This window comes from Leiobunum rupestre, chromosome 11 (assembly GCF_980474605.1).
Source record: "Leiobunum rupestre chromosome 11, qqLeiRupe1.1.hap1, whole genome shotgun sequence".
In the NCBI taxonomy this organism is placed as follows: domain Eukaryota; kingdom Metazoa; phylum Arthropoda; class Arachnida; order Opiliones; family Sclerosomatidae; genus Leiobunum; species Leiobunum rupestre.
The window spans coordinates 37,885,899-37,907,049 of record NC_143394.1 but is presented as its reverse complement, the minus strand read 5'-3'; the positions used below and the strand labels follow the sequence as shown (position 1 = coordinate 37,907,049).

Here is a 21,151-nt window from a genome sequence, read left to right as displayed (position 1 = left end):
TAATAGTTCAGCAATGAACGTAGAGGTGGCGCTATATTATCGGCTGTCACGCGCTTGTCGAAATGACAAGGTGGGATCGTTGCCGGGAGTAGTGGCGTACTCCTATATTACCAAGCGTCTGGGAGGCAGAGTTTGTGGATGGCCGTGTGAAGACGACCACCAATCTCCCAACGGATGGTCCGAATACTTCCGCCACGGGTGTCCCCACCCCTGTCCCCACGTATCCCCCCGTTGGCGTGGCCGTTACACTTCTCTCGCCCTGATTAATCAGATCTTCGCTGGGCTCGCAGTCTTTTCAAACTCAATCAGCTTGAATAAAAAAAAAGTAGGGATCGGCTTAATTGCTATAATGATCTCACCTATTAGCCCTTTTCAAGTCATTTATAAACTCTGTCGACTGCTGCGCTCTCAAGTCTGAATTCTTGGTCACTTTTTCCAAAGTAGAAACTAGCTCTTGAATCCGCGACTTGAGTTTTTTCTCGCGTCTTTCAGCTTCGGCAAATTCGTGTCCGCTATCGGGACTAGCACTTCCTTCGGACATGTACACGTGCGAATTGGAGCCGTGACCTTGAGCTCCCCTCAGTCTGTCGGCCAATTGTTGGTGCTCTTCTACCTCGGCTTTCAAGTGTTCAATGTGAACGAGATAAGCTTGTTCTTGGGCTTCCCGACTGTTCAATCGAAGTTCCAAAGACGCCTTTTCTTTCTCCAACAAATACACCTGAGCTTTCAGTTCCGCTTTATCTTCCTGCGTACGTTACAAATTTAATATTTAACTTGAAATACATTTAAGCATAAGTCTAAAATATTATACACTTATGATTTAAGTAAGTATCGGCTCCATCCAAGGCACTTTAACAACCCTTGGAAACTAATTGCTAATATCGTGTTCACATAAATCGTATGACGTAATTTTTTCAACGAACTATTGCTCAAGTTACAATCGCTTATGCTCTTTAGAAATGTCATGTTCACATAAAACTTGTGACGTAATTTCGTCAACGAACTAGATGACGTAATACGCAGCCAATGAAATTGTGCACCTTTACTAAAACTAAAATAAATTAAGAGTAACCTTTGACCATAATTTATATATTGAAAAATATATTATGTTATATATGGTAGTATGTCTAATTATTGTAATCTACAATGGTGCCTTTTTTAGTTTAGATATTCTATACTTGAGTACGCATTGCCACCGATAGATGGTCTAGGGTTCGGAGTCACTGGAAGTAAGCACCTTCCCAAAGTAAGTTTTGTGTAGATAGAGCCGGGACTCGCTTTAAGGATAAGAATCACACAAAGTACCTTCATTGCCATCAACTCTTGCATAAGAACAGCGTTCTCCAGATCGAGTTTTTGGGCCTCAAGAACGGAAGGAAACGTATCTTTCATAGAAGGATCGACGTGGACGCTTTCCAGTTCGACTACCGTAGTTTTCACTGATGACCGGTCGCTTTTCAGTTGGCCGATATAATCGCGTAACCTCTGTTCATCAATTTTCGTAAATTCAGTACCTTCACTACTGGATGTTGAACTTGTTGTACTGCAAACAAAAGAGTTCGTTTCAAATTAAAGGTGGGTCCACGAATTAAATGTTTTGGCCACTAACACCGTCTAATACACATTTCAAACACGTAGTCTTTCGCGGGCTTTCCTTCAATTTTGGTGCAACATGGTTAACTCAAAGAAAGTTCTGCTAAGCAGCTTACCGAGCAAATATGGAAAACTCCTATTTTATTATACCTCTACCAATACTGTCAATTTCTAACAAGATTTCAAAATTATTTTTTCTTTGGGGGTTTTGAACGACCACTGAGCACAGTGTTTTGGTGACAATATTAAATCCCAATAACACGTAAAGGCTCACATCGATTTTATCAAAATACGTTTCGAAAGAAAAATCCATGTACTTTTTTTCTAACAATTTACACATGGAATATAATGGGCATTTTCATTTAAGAGCCGCTCAGATCATGTATCGCTCATTTAGTTCATTAGTACCACGAAATCGGCGCTCACCTCTTTCCGCACTCATTCGAGAAACGAAATAGACGCCACCCCTTTCGAGTAATGTGTCGCTCATAATAAAATAACTTTTTTTGTCTCCCCTAGAGTTCGGGAAGGGCTAGGCCGAAAAGCCATACAGCCCACGGGGACCAATCGGTTAACATTAATAGTCAATAATTCCAGGGGATATTGTCAGTCAAATAAGCCTACAAGGGGGAAAGTTTACGTAAGCAAAGGCGAATCTACATTCTTGACAATACCTTGTGGTGCGACTATGCGACGAAACGTCTTCCCACGGGCTGATATTACATCCTGGGACTAGAAAGGCGATGCCGTAGGTCCTGTCCAGTTTCTGAAGACAATGCCTGGCGACATTCTCGGCGGCTTTACGATTATCCTGGGCCCTTTTCAACAAAACGGTCACTTCTTCATCTTCGTCGTTACAGCCTTTCACTAAGGATACGTAAATGACACCATCGTCAGAACATACATGGATTCTCGGAGAACGTTAATTTTAATTATGTGTCACGAAAGTGTGTCAGTTCCCTATTTTCCGCTTCTTACATTTTTTCAAAGAGCCATTTCTAAACGTAGCAACGGTTTCCAATTTGATTGGCTTGGGATTACGTCATCGGGGTCGCGATTCCTTGAAAACTTTACTTTCCGTTGTGGGAGGATTTTGGGACCAAGGGAAATTGGGAACATTCGCAACGTTTAGTCACACATTTTTGGTGGACTACGGACTAAGTCATTAGGTCTAACAAGTGCTCTTATCCTCGTCAACATAGTGAGTGCGTTCAGCGATCTAAGCCGAAGTGTAGAACAGGCACCGGATAATTTAATTTAAAATTTTTACATTTTACATCGTCTAGCGGAGTAATACACGCTTGTATATGCACCCGTGATTTAGCAGAAAATTCGCTCTCATTGTAAAGGGATTACCATCTTTGACTAGACATCTGAACGTTTTACTCACGTCCTTTGTATTTGGGTGGAAAATTTTCGCGATTCTCTCGGTAGGAGCACTGACGAGCGATGCATATTAAAAAATAGGGTTTATGTTTACGATTCGTGTCTAAGAGTTTATTAGTCCAAGTTTCGCCAAACTGACACACTTATGGAATACATAATTCTATACTTATGGAATACATAATTTTATATTTATGGACAGGCTTACCAAGACCACCGAGACCGGCGGCTCTGCAATTAGCTAAAATGAGCCCCTGTTCAGTTTCGAGGAGCGCCAAAAGGACTTCGAAGGTTTCGATAGATTGATCACTGTAGGTGAGCGCTAGCTGCAGAGCGGTATTGTTGGACTCGTATTTGCCAATCAAGACACTCAGGCGATCACACTGACTTTTACTCTCTTCCAAAGTCAAATTTAACAGGTCGTTCTGCGACTTCAAGTTCTCAATTTTGCTATTCAAACGCTCCATTTCCACCTCGAATTCTTGTATCTTCGACTCTGGAACGGCCGAACCGGCCGAAAACAACGTCTGAAAAATCTCTTGGGCGTGAGATTCTTCGTGCATATTATGGCACAAATGTTCCGCCACCTTTGAACTGGTTACCTACAGAGATTCGATACATATAACAATGCACAAAAGATCCTTTCTATAACGCCATTACAGATTCAATTTCTAAATACGCCCAGTCTTACTAGATTGACATCTAGGAAGACTAGGTGTATTTAGGAGCAACAAACACAAGAACGCAGCTAGCCTTTAAACACGCTACCGCAGTGTTGTGTACAAATTTCATTGGACGAAACCTTTAAGCTGAACGTTTTACGGAAAGGGGGAAGACAATTTCCGAATTTTCCACTTCTGACGGCATCAGGCACTAAAGCATCTAACCAATGAAAAATGTACACAAGAAAATGCACGACTTTTGACGGGTTGTGTGTTTAGAAGTGGCTTTTTCCATGAAATTAGTAATAGTTTATTTTATTCGTCGAAATGTTCAAAATGGCGCCACCTAGTATAACCAATAATGTATTTATTTCTACTTAAGGAAAATGACAATGTTGAGGCAAACCGCTGGCAGCATGGCCAAACTTCCCCGGACACGAAAAGAGGGAAGCAACAACGTCACCAAAGACGTCAGTTTTATTGAACCAATCAGATTGGCTTGTCTTTAAGGGGACGTTCCTGGGGTACGTTCAGTAACTGTAGTTTTAATGAACAATTCTATTAGTTTGGTCAAAGGCCTATCATTTAATTGGAATGTCTCGGCTACTGCACTAGCCGTTTCCGCTTTTTTAAATAAAAGACTGATCGTTTCAACAATAAAGAATATTGTCGTCAACAATTTCGTCATTTACCAACTCATTAATTATTGAAAATAATATTTTTCGTTTCGTCTGAATTTCGGGCCCCGTAACATTTATCGCTGCCATCTTTTAACGCTGTTCAGTAACTTCCTACGTCACTATGACGACACAGTGGCGTAGTGAGGTTATTTGGCGCCCAGGGCCAAGCTCCAAAATTTGCGCCCCCCCCAATTTCCGACATAAAATTCCTTGTTTTTAAACGAAACCTAATCATTATCAATAATAAAATAAATATTAATTTAATTGTTATATTAAAAAAAATTTCAAGTTTCCAATATCCGCTTTAATACTTTAGGCGCCTCTTTGGCGCCCCCCTGACCGTCGGCGCCCGCGGCGTATGCCCCCCCCTCACTACGCCTCTGTGACGACAACCACTCATCAAGCAAACATCCAAGTAAAAACCGACTTTTCCCAGACTTGCGTTACTGATATTACCCTTACTCTTCGAGCAAGATGGAGATTGGACGTAAGTAGGAATAAATACATTCTTCGAATAACTTAAAGCAATAGAATTGAACCTCTCAAGAATTCCCACTGAATGTTTGTTTCACTGCAAGCTATTGGCGAATGGGTCAATTTTCTTACCCCTAAACAAGCGATTTCGGAGCCCAAAATCTGCCTATCTCCGCTATCCATTTTCTTTAAGCGAACCCTCTCGGCGATTTTGGCAATAGGAACATCTTCTCTGGAGGTCGGCGTTCTCTCGCCAGTTGTGGGATTGATGTGAGGACTTTTGCTCCTGGTCGGGGAACTGCCCGCTTGCGAACCTTGGGAGCTCTGAGACTGAAGGCTGGCCACTTTGACTTGAAGTTCTCTGACCCTTCTTTGCAACCGATCCCGTTCTTCGCGACAACCCGAAAAGGCCATCCGAAGACGATTCAGTTCCGTGGCCTGTTGACCCAACTGCTCTTGAAGGGTCGAAGTTTCGGCTCGAAGCGACACCACTTCCTCTTGCATCTGAGAAATTTGCAGACTGTGACACGACGTGGCCCTGTTCTCCGTTAAATTCGGATACTCTTCCGTGTCCCGGCATACCTAAACGAAACGACCATTATGATATCTCAATTTAGGAGACGCGATAATAAGTACTATAAAAAATGAGTTCAAGTACCTAAGAATAAGGCGCTACCACGCTCAAAAACTCCGTAGCGAAAGTTGGTCTGCTTTTTAATCACAAAATGTAAACATACATGGCGATCGTCTGTGTGAACGAGTGCCACGAAAAATCGAAAGCTCCTCAGTTCCATATTCTTAGGTACCATAATGAATTATTGGTACTACCAGGAGACATGACTGGTACTACCTTTATTTATAATTACGTGTGATAAGTGTGTCAGTTGATAGAAATAATTATTGATAGCTATGTAAGGATTGGTTCCCTGCATACGCTCGCTACAACGACGAGGCAAATAAACCTAATGATTTACTCTCAAGTCCATCAAAAAATTTACGCTATTAGTATTAATTTAACACGTGGAAGGTATGGAACTGACACACTTATGTGAAACCTATTATAATCTTATGGTATAACGAGTACAGACCTGCATGGCTCGTTCCTCGAAACTTTCGTTATCTCCGAGACCGCTACTTAAATCTTCGTGGTCTCGGGGACCACCGGCTTTTGTAGTTACATCAGGATTTGATTCACAGTTCGAGTCACCTAATGGATAAATTAATAGACATCAACTTGGATTTCATTGAATCTACTTCTACAACTATTGGGCCGTGTGACTGTGCTTCACATACATCGATCAAATTTTAATGATACTAAAACATACTATACTTTAAGCGGCCAAGAAAGCTTAGTATTAAATTTAACAAAATATTTTGTTCTACAACAGAGACCCTGAGTTGGTAAAAATATTTCATACGAAATCATGATGTAAAAAGATGCTACACTTTGATCTTCGTCAAACCTTATTATTAAATTTTAAAAATATTTTATACGAAGTCATCTATTCTGTACAAAACAATATTTTATTTATGTTTTTCAAAAAGTACATTATACAGGATGTTAACTAAAAAATGGACCGGGGCGAATATCTCAAAATGTGTTTTAGCTACGATTTTGAAAATTTAGGGTGTTATAAAGCGCTCAGGGGGGTCAACCGACTACGAAAATTTCAATGACCTTGAACCCTGTCTTGGTCATTCGAAAATTATCTTGATAACCGTAAGAATTACGTAGTTGGTTCCAATTAGAAAAGTGTTCCCCATCACATTTAATTACAGTAAAAACTACACAGCAAAGAAAAGTATCTCGATTGATACATTACTAAAATATTAACTATTCTTTGTAGAAATGTAGCTTTTCTCGCTCGACCAACAACGCGATATCATTTGATAAATAAAGCATACTAACGAACCTTTTTCGCTACAAGAGTCAGCTAGGTTGTTGTCGTTGCTAGTGCAATGACTTTGTACTTCGCTCTGACGAGATTCTTCACCCGATTGTTGACTAAATTCATCTTCTTCCCTGAAAAAGTAACCACAAACGCTTTAGCCAAGGATAGTTCTTTCGTCGCGAAAACAGACGCGAGACAAGTACTTGATAATGTTGGCCCGCTGAATGTCGAGTTTCTTGGAAAGTTCCGCGATGATGGAATGCAGTTCGGTTAACCTTTCTTCGTACCGCTGAGCCTGTTGCTCGATTCGCTCTTCGTGTTCGCGGACCAGCAACAAACGATCCAACTGGAAAATAACTCTCATCAGTCATGCTCAATAATAATTAGATAAGCTCTACCATAATTCCACGCATGTGACTGTGTCACAACACGTAATCCACCAGCTCCTTGCGTAATGCCCCAGTTCCTTACTGAACTGGGGAAAACACCCATTTTAACTGGTGGGGAGAGATAACTTTCAAACTAAACCTAGTGCCACCTAGGAGCCACAAACACAATTCCCCTTCCGACGGCAGCAGGCGCTAAAGCGTCTAAACAATGAAAACTGTACACAAGAAAGTGCACGACTTTTGTCGGGTTGCGTTCTCCTCGTGTGGGGTGCTGTGTTTGTTCATGGACACTATCTCTAACCGACGGGAAAAGCAGCCTAAAAGAGGTACCCCCTCACTGTCCACTTGCGTCCTACTTCGTATTAGCTGAAATAGTCGGCCGTACTCGATTCACAGGGCCGTCAAGGTTATTCGAAAGAATGTAAACCCCCATTTCAAACGGAACGTTTTGTCGACCACGTGACGAATTACATGGCCTTGACAGCCCGAAACTTTCAAAATTCTTGAACCTCCCCCCCTTTTACAGAGAGACCGTGGCGGCGGCAGGTGATTTTGTATGGTGGAAGCTACAGCTTTTCCCGTCCGGTTAGAGATACAGTGTCCATAGTTCTAGGTGCCACAAGCTGCGATGGAACCCACTTCACCCCGTCAATTGGAGCATTGAAGCAAAGGTTTATAATTATTTGCATAAGTGTGTCAGTAGTTACCTATCTTTGGCGTGAAAGGCCACACATTTCTGGTTAACTTGTTTTTAAGTTGGATATTTTTCCAAAGAAAATATAGAGCAGGAATAGAAACTAACTTCTAGGAGGTGTTAAAACTATTTCGACATTTGAAATCTTTCGCGTTAAAATATTGCAATTTTATTACTTCATAACATTATAGGAAATCAGAAGCCCTGCCACATCTCTGTTTTCTTGGATTTTTATCGATGCTCGAGGCGATTATCTTCAAGTATTACTTACAAGGAGACAACCCGAGGTGTAACCCACCGATTTTGTTCAAACTCGGGGGATTGGTAAACCTTCATGTAACTTGAAAAATCCTAAAGGGATTTTATTCAATGGGCAACGGTTTTGCCATGGCAACGAAAAATGTTTTTGACAACATAAAATAACATGGGATTTTGACCGATTTCCCTGTGAAAAAAATTTTAAAAATTGATAAAAATGTGACCAATTTTGATTTTTTTCGTCAATTTTTATCAATTTTTTTTTATAATTTTGGTATTTTAATTTTTTTTTTCAATTTTGTAAAATGTTTCACAGGTGGGGGGGGGGGGGGGGGGGCTTGGAATCGGTCAAAATCCCATGCTATTTTCAATGGGAAAATTTCCATTTTAAGTTGTCAAACCTTTTTCGTTGCCATGGCAAAACCGTTGCCCATTGAATAAAATCCCTTTAGGATTTTTCAAGTTACATGAAGGTCTACCAATGCCCCGATTTTGAACAAAATCGGTATGTAACACCTCGGGTAGTCTCCTTGTTAGATTCTACATCACTCCCAAACTTAGCTGCTAGTAATTATATTGACAAACTGACACACTTATGGAACGTAATTATACACTTATGATTGGAGATAAAACGAGACTGACCTGAGATCTGTTTAGTTGTCTTTCTAAGAGATCCCGTTCTTGAAAAGTGTGTTGCAATCTGTTCGTCAGCTCCATAATTTCCCCCTTCAACGACGATAAAGCGGCCAAATGAAGCTGATAAAATAAATGAAAAATATGAGGCTTTAATGGAACCTTAACGCCGGTGGTTTCAACGCCCATTCCCTTCGCGCGATAATTCCATTTTACACGCTTTAATATTGAAAATCATAAGTAGAAACCAGAACCCATTTAGGTTACTGAGAACGTTACAGTTAACAGGGCCCCCACTCGAATCTTCAATTTTTTTATAGGAAAAATAGGATTATATTTCTAAAAATAAAGGACTTTATAGGACTATTTTTACAAAATTATAGGATTTTATTGGACTATATATGATATTTCATTTACTAACTTTATGCATTTAAAATCTTAATCTATATTTAGTGAAATAAATCTTTGATTTTCACTTAAAAATATAAACTATTTAACCATTTTATCAAAAAAATATACTAGTAGCTAACCATGTTAACAATAACAAAAGTATAGACTAGAATGACTTGGTATAGGAATTTATCCTATAGCTAAAATAGCAATTTAACTACTGAGTGGTTGAATTTGAAATGGGCAAAATATGAAAATTATAGGATTTTATAGGACTTTTGGGGGATTTTACTAAACATATAGGATGTTATATTACATTTTTGAAAATATAGGATTTTATAGGAATTATAGGACCTCTGGGGGCCCTGAGTTAATCTTCTTGGCCATAATCTACACACGTGGAACCCCAATCATATGCCATATGGCGCCCTCTAGTATCGGTCTTAAGTGTTTCATCTATCATCAGTTACGATAAAAGCAAAATTTAAACCTTAAATTAGTTCCGTGTAACTTTAATTAAAGCTGAATATAGCGATCTAATTTTCGTAAGTAGGAAAATAGTTGGTAAATTCTTAATTATAGTGTCAAAAATATTTTAAAACAGATGGCGTTACTGTTTCAATCGCGATTGCCAATCAAAACTAAGTGGTAATTGCTTCTGTGAACTCGTACATTCTCAGTAACTTAAATAGGTTCTTGGTAGAAAATCAAATGAGGGCGAAATAATCTTTATAAATGGTTAAAGCCGGGGATGACGCGAATAACAATGGGTGGATTTCAATAAAATATGACGACAGGATGGCGGAGGCTGTTCAAACCGCCGGGGACCTTCCATCTTCCAATTACGAGGCGACTCCGTGTCTGAAGAGGAAAGACAAAGGAGGCCAGTCTTCCATCCAGACAGTCCTTCAAGAAGCCGGGGAAGGGGTTGCTCTACGGATTATACATTTCGACCTTTCCGAAGCGGCTGAGCTCGCACGACAATGTTTGATCAAATTGGAAATCCGAATTTATATCGAGGGGTAAGACAGTCTCAGATAATCTGTACACCGAGTTCGTGCATTTAGCACTGTTAAAGGTACATATTTTCAAGAGTTCGCGAGTTCCATTTAGCACTGTCAAAGGTACGGCAGTGTACACCGAGTTCGCAGTGTCTTACCCCTTGACTTATATATAAAGAATCCAATAGAAATAGTCTTAAATAGAAATGTTATATTTGATCCTTTTACAATGTATGTAATTTAACGATTTGATCAAAATTATTGGATACAAACAGAATAATAATAAAAATAACAATGTGAAATGTAAAAATGACACTGTCTATAGAGATTTTTACTTATTTATAGCCATATTTTCCTATTGGGATATATATTACACGCTTCTGATTGCACGCATGTCCATGATACTAAAACACCGTCACGAATAACAGTAAAAACCCACTATCTAATTGGTTTGAAATATATTGCTATCTTCATGGGTTGAAACATGTTGCCAAGTTCCACGGAATCAATGGATAATTATAACATTAGCTTCATATTACGTGACCTTGTCCAATCAAATTCCGGAGATTAGCACGAAAAATGACTGAAATTCAAAGGATACTATGGAGATTTAATTTGGGTGAATGGTACTACATAAATGCTATGTTCACAATCATTTCGTTTGGTTTTTCATTTAAAATTAGCTTGTGTTTCAGAGGATATAAAAAAAAATTATGAATCGCTGGTACGTTTGGTAACACGGGTGATGACGGTTAAAGCACTCGCTCGCTAGCTAGCAAAAAGCTATCTCGAAGAATACTATGTCTACGGGGTCCGTACTAAATTTACTGAATTAATTTCTCCGACCATTTTTGAACAGTAAATGAAAATCTTGCCAAATATTTTACACATCTTTAAAAAATGTATTTTCCGAACTCTTTTCAAAATCCCATGACCTTCCCGACTTTTGCGAACAATTTTCAAATTCTGACTTTTCCAGGTTTTCCAGGTCGTGTACGAAGTAGTTTTCGAAGGCCCGAGTGAACTATTTTGAATAAACTAACATCGAAATATTTTCTCGGTAGCTCGTGTCAGCGTTACTTAAGTCGTGTTAGCCTCTTATCATGATAATTTAATACTCATTAGAAAATATAATGCTTGAGCAGTTGTCAAAATAAAAACATATTTCAGGAAGAAATAAATTTTTTGATCAATCGAACGAACTTATTTGCAAAGAAAGCTTGAGAATAAACAGATCCCACCCGGCCATATTCATTGTAAGGGAGCTGTTGGCTCGCGCGTAGAGGTCGGCGGAATGAATAAATTAACCGTCAAAATTTCGATTAACCATAAAAAGTTGGGTTAATTGTTTTTTATGAACATTTTATACGAATAAACAACGATTTAACATGCAAAAATAATCGGTTTTTTCGTATATTTTTTGGATAATTTGCGGTTATGAAAAAAATAAATAATTGGATAATTTCTTATTCAAACGCCGATCTCTACTCGCGTGGCATGAAGGGCTTGCCACCACCCTCCTACGTAGTGCTCAGATTTCGATTAATTTTTATCCATGAATAAAATAAGCTCGGCGATATTTAAATAATATTTATTTAAATAACCAATAGTTGAATAAAAATTGTAAAATGTTTAAATAATCGAAAGTGAATAAGCCTATTATTTAAATAAAACAAACAATTATTTAAATAAATGGCACTTTTATTGAAATAAATGCTTGGTTGCGTAAAAAACATAATTAAATAAGTTAAAATGATATTCTTTTTACCAACGTTTTTTAAATAAATCGGAAAAATTGTGGATAATGGATAAACAATTCCCAGCACTACTCCTACGCGGTATAACCAGGCCACCTGATTTAAAGGCAGTAAAAGTCGTTAGATGAATGCTAAGGGTATTATTAGTCTAGCTGATTTTTATTATTATTACGATTATTAGATTCAAGAAACTTTCATCTACTAAAATAGTGGAACATCGCACAATTTCGTCTGGTATGAAAGGGATTTCATATAGTATATTCTGGCCAAACAAGGCAGTGGGATCGGATTTTTGTATAGAACTCCTACTCTTTTGACGTAGGCCGCGTGTCGTATTGCATCTACGAGTAGCAGACGATAACCCGGCAAGAGACCAAGAACAAATAAGAACAGATCGGTATGTAATAAAAGCAACGAATAGCGGGCTTCCGAGCAACTTACAAGAGAAAACAAGGTGTCGTTAGACACAAGGACGGAGGAATGTGTTTCAGAATCCCCTGGTTGTCCGAATCTTCCCTTATTAACCAATAAGAATGCCCTCTATTTTGTGGAATACACTTTGATAGGAAGTGGAAAGAAAAAATTCTATCCAGCAATTTGGGCAACAAGATTATTGGGGGTACAGCGGACTCGAGGGAGATCGTCGGAAAAGTGTAAGCTTCGGCGAATCCCAACAGGAGAATCGGAGAAGGATGAAAAGCTCATTTCGTCGGTGGCAGGAGGGCCAGTGGCCATCAACGGCGGCTCTTCCCGCCCGCGTGTTTCGGCGCCAAAGGGGCCTCCTCCGAGAAGAGCAGCCGAGGATCAGATTCCTCTCTCGCTCGACGGAACAAACTCAACGGAAGGGAATCTTTTCTTCGCGAGTTCCAAAGAAAAAGAAAACTATGGGAAAATAGCCTTAGCACTATGTGGACTTTTGCGAGATCGATAAAGTTCTTCAGCGCGCGACATCCCTTCCCCCCCCCCCTTTAACTCCGCCATGAATAAAACTACGCCATCGCTGCCTGAAAGCGATAGTCAAGCTACTCTAAAATCCCTTATTTCATAATTAAAAAAATTGCTGTATATGTGGAATAAATTAATAAAATTAATCTAATTATGGAAATACATTAAAAAAGGATGAAGGCAAGTCCGTTTTTATTTATATTTAGGGATAATTACTATGTTGAGGATATCCTATATTCAAATTCCATGACTTTTTCAGGTTTTCCCTGACCATCTCCGGAGATTTTCCCCGACTTTTTGGTGATGAAATTTTGTATTTTTAACCATAAATTTTAATAACGGTTTCCTATTTGCAACCGAAATTCCCTGACTTTTCCCTGATATTTAGACCCCTAATCAAATTCCCTGAATTTTCTGATTTTTAGACCAATATTAAAATTCCCTGACTTTTCCCTGATTTTTAGAACCATATTCAAATTCCCTGGCTTTCCCTGATTTTTAGACCCATTTTCAAATTCCCCGAATTTTCCCTGATTTTTAGAACCATATTCAAATTCCCCGATTTTTAGACCCATTTTCAAATTCCCTGACTTTTTCCTGATTTTTAGACCCATTTTCAAATTCCCTGACTTTTTCCTGATTTTTAGACCCATATTCAAATTCCCTGATTTTTAGACCAATATTCAAATTCCCTGATTTTTAGACCAATATTCAAATTCCCTGATTTTTAGACCAATATTCAAATTCCCTGACTTTTAGACCAATATTCAAATTCCCTGATTTTTCTAGGTTTTCCCTGACCATCTCCGGAGATTTTCCCCGACTTATTTGGTGTCAAATTTTTTTTTAACCCTAAACTTTAGTAAAGGTTTCCTATTTGCAACCGAAATTAAATTCCCTGACTTTTCCCTGATTTATATATTAATCTAAACTAAAAAAAACAGCGGGTGCAGATTCTTATGTCCAATTTCTTTAAAAAACCACGTATCTCGACTTGCTTAGATTTTGCTCTCGGATATCTCGGTAGAAAACCAAGAAAAGAAATGTCAAAGTATTCAAATATTCGCGTCGCGTCGCGAGGACGACTTGGAAATGAAAGAGTTTGGAATTCCCTCGCAGTAAAACTATTTCAGGAATGAAGATGTGAAAATGGTTCCTATATTGCAATGAATCTAATTACGCGCACGTACTGGTACCATAAGTCTATAATATTTTTTTCCATAAGTATGACAATACCTAGCGTCACAATTTCTACTAAGATATACATAAGTATATGTATTTGTACCCCGCTGCTCCGCCTTAAGCACTACAGCGGCCACCTAAAACAACCAGCCCTGGACAAAAGTGCGCTTTGCGAAACAACGTTCGGCCAGTGAGACAGCCATTTTGACCGCCTCACATATAGCAAACAAACGCCCTCATCACGGCCCAACAAAAGGCGACACCATGGGCTGCCCGAGACCCACCCTCGCACAGCTGAGGACTAGAGTGGCTTCCTCTTCCACTGCAAACTACCCTCCTTAGTAGGTCACAGAATGACGAGTGTGGAACACCCATGAGGTTCCAGTGACCCAGCGCCCCGATCACATGACCTTGAGAGCCGGGTATGGAGCCCCCCACAGGCTCCAGTGACCCCATCACACCACTAGATAGGGACAGTGGGACTAAGATATACAGGGTGGAAGCCTCAGCCGTGGTCCAGCCTCGGTACTTCTCTGAGTACACCAGAGTGCTGCGTGTGGAACACTTCTACAGGCTCTGCCTCGGCTATTTAATCCGTTATTTAATTATCCGGCTAGAATTTCTAGCGGAAACCAAGTGCGTAACTTTGTTCTTACCAAAATTAGTTAACCGATAAATAAATAACGGATTAAATGGCCGAACAGCGCCTGTAGAAGTGTTCCACCCACAGCACTCTGGTGTACTAGGAGAAGTACCGAGGCTGGACCACGGCTGAGGCTTCCACCCTGTATTCCCAACACAGACTATATAGGGGGCTTTGATGGGGTTCCGAGTCCGTTCGCTATAGCTTCTCCGTAGCCCTTGACTCCGTTAATAGTTCTCAGTAAAATATTTCCCAAATAGACATACTTATGCAACAATATTATAGATTTATGCTGGAACGTTATTTAAATAAACATCGTGTTGCAACAATATTATAGATTTATGGTGGAACGTTATTTAAATAAACATCGTGTTGCAACAATATTATAGATTTATGCTGGAACGTTATTTAAATAAACATCGTGTTGCAACAATATTATAGATTTATGCTGGAACGTTATTTAAATAAACATCGTGTTGCAACAATATTATAGATTTATGCTGGAACGTTATTTAAATAAACATCGTGTTGCAACAATATTATAGATTTATGCTGGAACGTTATTTAAATAAACATCGTGTTGCAACAATATTATAGATTTATGCTGGAACGTTATTTAAATAAACATCGTGTTGCAACAATATTATAGATTTATGGTGGAACGTTATTTAAATAAACATCGTGTTGCAACAATATTATAGATTTATGCTGGAACGTTATTTAAAGGAAAAGTCCAGGTTGGGTAAAACTTGGGTCTATTTGAAAGATCATGTTTAAATAAACTCAAAAATATCAGTCGTAAAATTGTATCTTTTTTTAATGACGATAAATTAATTTTTAAACGAGCCAAATTTACCGCCAAGCGAGCTGCCATTTTCTTTCGCCTTCCCTCCGCAGACCGCACGCGGAGCAAGCGCGCGCGGGGAACAGCCTGTTATAGCGCGAACAGCGCGTGATTAAAGTCCTAAAACGTCACCCCGAAACAAAAAATGGTAGATCGCTTGGCGGTAAATTTGGCTCGTTTAAAAATTAATTTCTCGTCATTAAAAATAGATACAATTTTACGACTGATATTTTTGAGTTTATTTAAACATGATCTTTCAAATAGACCCCAAGTTTTACCCAACCTGGACTTTTCCTTTAAATAAACATCGTGTTGCAACATTTTATGACACCTAAGGGACATAAGTAACATAATAAAATAACTTTCTTCACAATTGACAAACAAGTAGAAGGATTAGCAAATCCATCATTAGAAAATTTCGTAATCTTGGGGGATATCTTTTTCAAATTAGGCAGCCAAATCAAAATTCAGTAATATTCGGAAAATATAGGTTGAGGTTGATAAACTCAACCCTGATTCAACCCAAAAGTAATCATTAATTTTCATTTTGAAAGTGTTCTAAATTTCGCTAGGCCTTGTGACCTTAAAAAAAAATACTTTTTAGGCAGAAATCGCCCCCGTGTGATGAAAAAACAGCGAAAACGGCCATTGCAGTAGCTGAGACATTCCAATTAAATGATAGGCCTTTGACCAAACTAGTAGAATTGTTCATTAAAACTACAGTTGTATATGAAGTCGATACCACGTAGCGCTATTTCTATATTTTTAACAAGAAGTGTCGTAGTTACATCTGTTATGTTATGTTATTTACATAAAAACATACGTATGCAGGTATAGAGCCTTTGGCAGCATGACGCCACGCTATGCTTTTTTTATTGAAAAAAGCATGGGTGACGTATTATCTACGTCATGCGTAATACCATAAAATGACATAGTGACATGAATCTACTATATATCTTATATTTTCGGGAAATAACTTGACGCAAAAATTCGATTTTACTCTTGAAGCTTTACTAAAATTTAATTAAACTATTTAAATAGTTTTAATTCAATTAATAATAACAAATTAGTTGGATAAGAAATTTTTCTTTTAAAGACAAGTCCCCGACGGATGGCGTTACTGTTTCAACAGACGCTTCAATAATACCAGCTCGCCCCTCCGTAGCCACATTGCGATCGCTGGGGAAATATTTTCGTTAGCTGAAGAAGCCTACTATAATCCATACTCAAGTACAATCAACTAGGTTCGTCGTTCACTTTATAGACGCAATTTTTTCAAAATGCAAAAACGGCGGGAGTGGACGCAAAAATTTCGTTTACGTCTGACAACTTTTTCTCCTCGACGAAAAAATTATAATCTTTTGCCGTCGACGACCAACCACCGCCGCGTTTTGGCCATTTTACAAAGACCTAATGTGTTTTATTGAAGCGCCTATTGTGAATTGAAATATTCATTAGACCAGCTTATGTAAGAGGATCGATCTCAGTAGCCTAAATACGTTCCTGGTTTGACGGTTAATTCAACGGGAGAACGCTAATACCCTGACGGCCGCAAAAATTATCGGAAGAGGGGACTATACTGAAAACGGTCTTTTGTTTAACCCCGCGTTCGTCTATTGTATGGCGCCAAAGAACAAAAGGAGAGGGGAGCCGCACCGTGTCTGTCACAGACGACAATCAATGGCGGGTGGGGTAGAAACCGGAAAGGCATTTTTCATTTCCTGCATTCGCCCTCCCCTACAAACTTCCTTTCCGCCGAGATTATGATGTTATTGTCAGACTGTTTTCGGAATCCATATCGATACAGTTGCCCGGAAGTGGCTCTTCCCCGCAGAGCATCCGGACAAACTCGTTACATCTCTACTTTTTGAACTCCCTTGAACCCCGCCCACTGGTCAGAGTTGAAGGTAAATCCGAAGATGTTCTTTGATTTTCTGTTCAGAATTTCCATTGAAATTATAGAGCCAAGAACGTATTTAGGCTACCGGGAACGTACGCGACTACCTTTCAGCGTCTGCTAGTAAAGTTATTCTCTGAAACAGTGGCGGATTAACCGTTTCGGCGCCTCTAGGCACAGAAAAATTTGGCGCCCCTTGACATTGTCTAACGGATTGGTCAGCTAAGTAGGGGTAAGCCAAGTAATTCGACCTGCGGCTTTAACAGAGTTTTGGCGCCCCTAGAAAAATGACGCCCTAGGCACTCTGCCTAATGGTTAATAAGCCCATGCTCTAAAAGGCATAACCACAATTTTCCCAATGGTCTAGCGCCATCTAGAATGGGTCGTAAGAACTTTTTCTATTATCCTTCGATATAACGTCTTTAATTAGTTTAAATTTAACTATTAATTTAGTTCGTGTAACTAGAGCTCGGCGTTTGGATAAAAATTAACCACTTATTTTATTTTTATCCATAACCTACAATTATCCGAAAATATAAATTATTTTTTGCATGTTAAATCGATGTTTATCCATGGATAATATCCATAAATAAACAGTTAACCAAAATATTTACGATTAATCGAAATTTTGTCAGATAATTTATCTGTCACGCAGAGCTCTACGTGTAACCGAGGAAGAACATTACATTTCTTGAAAAAGTATTGGATGGGGTAGTAAACTTTATTAGATATTATACACTTGGACTTAAATTAGAGCTAAATTAAACGATTTCATTTTTTAATTCATCATAAAAGAAAATTATGGTTAATTTTCAATAATTATGAAGAAAAAATATTTTAAGACCCGTTCCCAACAGATGGGGTTACTTTTTCAATAAACGGGTTAATTCGTTCTCTATAAACCTAAAAACGTTCTTGGTAGAAGCGTTTCAAGAAGTAGTAGACACCACTTGAGTTTAAAAATTATTAAGTCTTTTAGGTTTTTTCGTCAGGCTTAAAAATATTTACTAAACATACATTTTAAAGAACCTCCCATAAAGTCCTTTTCATTTGTCAGAAAAAGATTGAAAAAGGGAGAAAAAGGGAGAAAAATACCCGAAAGATGTCAGTTACAACGGCCCTTATCGAAAATATGTGACAGCGAAAGGAAAGTATAAAAAACCCCTTTTCGTAGCGTGTTCGATGTCGAATAAAAGCTATAGTGAGACGTTACAACACGGAGAGTTGCGACGTCAAAAGAAGGAAGACGAAGTCATCCTCATAAAGGAAGAAGCCGCTCTTTTTCTTCAGAGATGGGCATCTTCTTCCAATTCAATCTCAGCTCATAAGCCGTCTCGTCTCATTTTATCTCATTCATTCATTTCCAAATTGTTTACAGCTCACATCGAGGCTCACACGGCTCAATAAACAGAAACAGATTCCGCTCGTATCATAAACAATTTTTGTTTAATTATTGAAAACCTGTCGAACCTATTTCAGCAAAAAACAATTTAGAACGAAAAATCAACGTAAAAGCCAGAGGTACGTTCAGTAACGCTCATCAAAAACATTGATGAGTAATCGATACCAACATTTTGTTACTGTACGATTTTTCGAGTTTCTGATTTGACGTCACGATGGGCTGCTCTCCGAGATGGTATTTTTGATGTCTTGACGTCAAACGCGTCATTGTATACAGTTTAGCTGGCGGAGGAAAATTCAGAATATGTGACTGAAAATCCAGAATGATATACAACTGTAGTTTTAATCAACAATTCTACTAGTTTGGTCAAAGTCCTATCATTTATTTGGAATGTCTCGTCTACTGCACTAGCCGTTTTCGCTTTTTTTAATAAAAGACTGATCGTTTCAACAATAAAGAATATTGTCGTCGACAATTTCGTCATTTACCAAGTCATTAATTATTGAAAATAATATTTTTCGCTTCGTCTGATTTTCGGGCCCCGTAACATTTATCGCCGATATCTTTTAAAACAGCGCTGACTAGAAATAACACCGTTCAGTAAATTCCTACGTCACTATGACGATGTTTCCTTGATGAGCACTTGCCAAATAAAAACCGATTTTTCCATATTTGCGTTACTGAACGTACCCCAGGATTTTATTTATAAAATTTCGCGGATCATTTTGAGTTCAAACGCTCAGAGACGCTCTAAGATGAGAATGAGAGTGCCCATCCCCGCCATTCTTATCGCGCTGAAGGGGAGAATTCGCGTCTCTATTAAGTTAACGGCTGAAACGACATTTATACGAAAATTTCACCCATTTCTGGTTGAAAAGCGGAATGGCAGGCGCGTACGGTCGAAGGCTCAGACGTGGGTGAAGGCTGCGCCGAGGCTAAAACGCCCGAGCGGATTCAACACGAGTTCGGCTGCACCGTAAGCAATTCTGAAAAGCCGAACTAACAGGCGCGGGGGGAGAGTCAGAGATACGGGCTCTCAAAAAAATGAAATGTTTTATCGTTAAAAAAAGAGATAGTTGGCTACATTCCCCAGTTTTTTTAACTCGAGGCAGAAGAAGAAAAGATTTGAAAACATTCAATGGAAGACGCCACAGCCCGCGTGCAGTCGATGATAAACGACTTTTAACCCCATTAGAACCTGGAACAATGCTTTTTATACCCAAAAATTTTCCCTTCATCCTTTAGCCTGATGATAATGATAATGGTGACGGATAATGATAATGAACTAGCCAATGTTTAGAACTCTAACGTTTAAAATTATTCTACTAATAAAATAACGCTAAATAATAAATGTGAGCTTTTTAATTGCGCGTGAAGTAGCTCGTGCCAGCAACGCGCGCTTCATCATTAAGAACTAGTACTTAAGTTTGTTTCTCGCGTCTTCCGTCGAGTGGCTCTGCGGGTAGAATGAAAATAAAATGGGGTTGATTTTATAAGAATTCTGATTGAAACCACAACGGGAAAACTTATTTTTGAGGATTTAAACATATTTGGTTGTTAAATGTAAGTTTTTTTAATCCAAGGTTGACACAGTTTTTTCCCTTACTTGGAAAGGTTTTCCCTGACCATTTCCAAGGACTTTTTTAAAGTAAAATTTTGAAATTTTTAATCCACATTTTAATAAATGTTTTCCCTCGGCAACAACAAAAATTAAATTTCCCGACTATTCCCGGACGTTTTGACTAGTTCTTAAAATTCCCTCACATTTCCCGGTTTTCCCAACTAATTTCCTTAACTAAATGTACATAAAACTGTAGATCCCTACGCTGAATTCGTATTTTTTCAATTTCCTTATCTAAATGTACATCAAACAAATATATCTTCCATCCCTATAGTAACGCAGGACCAAGCGAAAGTATGTTTCAAACTATTTGTTCGTAGCCACGGTGATGATTTGGTTGGAGGCAGAAAACCACCTATGGATTCCTCTAGGTGGCGTTCTGTAGCGCGGGTGTCGAATGTTGGAGATCTCAACCTAGGGACAATCGACTTAAGCGAACCCCTAAGGTACCCGTCTACAATTAATAATAATGACTGAATACGCCCGGGACTACTCGCGTAACGTGTTATGGTGGGGTTAGCGAGGGTCCTCAGTATTAAATTGGTGTCTAGGAGAAATTTGTTATTAAACGTATCAAGCCAGTTGTTAGATTGCCAAACACTAATTGATTTAATTTAAACTCAATATCCTAACCAAACATTTAAGCTAACTTAAAACTACCTAAACACTAATTAAACTAAATGAAATATTATCAAACTAAGCAACTGGCCAGTGCTCGCGGCATTAACGAAATGTAAAATCTAGGTTGCAACCATTACTTAACAAAGTTCATCCCGAAATGTTCAGTTGAACTGCGGAAACTTTATCGAAG

The 21,151-nt window shown here is 38.7% G+C and overlaps 1 protein-coding gene across 2 annotated transcripts in view; it reads right to left on the bottom strand.

Moving 5' to 3' along the window:
* LOC149922514 (colorectal mutant cancer protein) overlaps positions 1–21,151 on the bottom strand; it is a 97,503-nt gene that overhangs the window by 2,834 nt on the left and 73,518 nt on the right. For both annotated transcript variants that reach the window (XM_090162740.1, XM_090162741.1), the window contains 9 exons: positions 8,668–8,781; positions 6,888–7,030; positions 6,706–6,815; positions 5,881–5,999; positions 4,925–5,374; positions 3,185–3,578; positions 2,268–2,460; positions 1,306–1,543; positions 360–745 (listed from right to left, as the gene is read on the bottom strand). In XM_090162740.1, the coding sequence (XP_090018866.1) occupies positions 360–745; positions 1,306–1,543; positions 2,268–2,460; positions 3,185–3,578; positions 4,925–5,374; positions 5,881–5,999; positions 6,706–6,815; positions 6,888–7,030; positions 8,668–8,781 (2,147 nt within the window). The remainder of the gene's footprint in view (positions 1–359; positions 746–1,305; positions 1,544–2,267; positions 2,461–3,184; positions 3,579–4,924; positions 5,375–5,880; positions 6,000–6,705; positions 6,816–6,887; positions 7,031–8,667; positions 8,782–21,151) is intronic.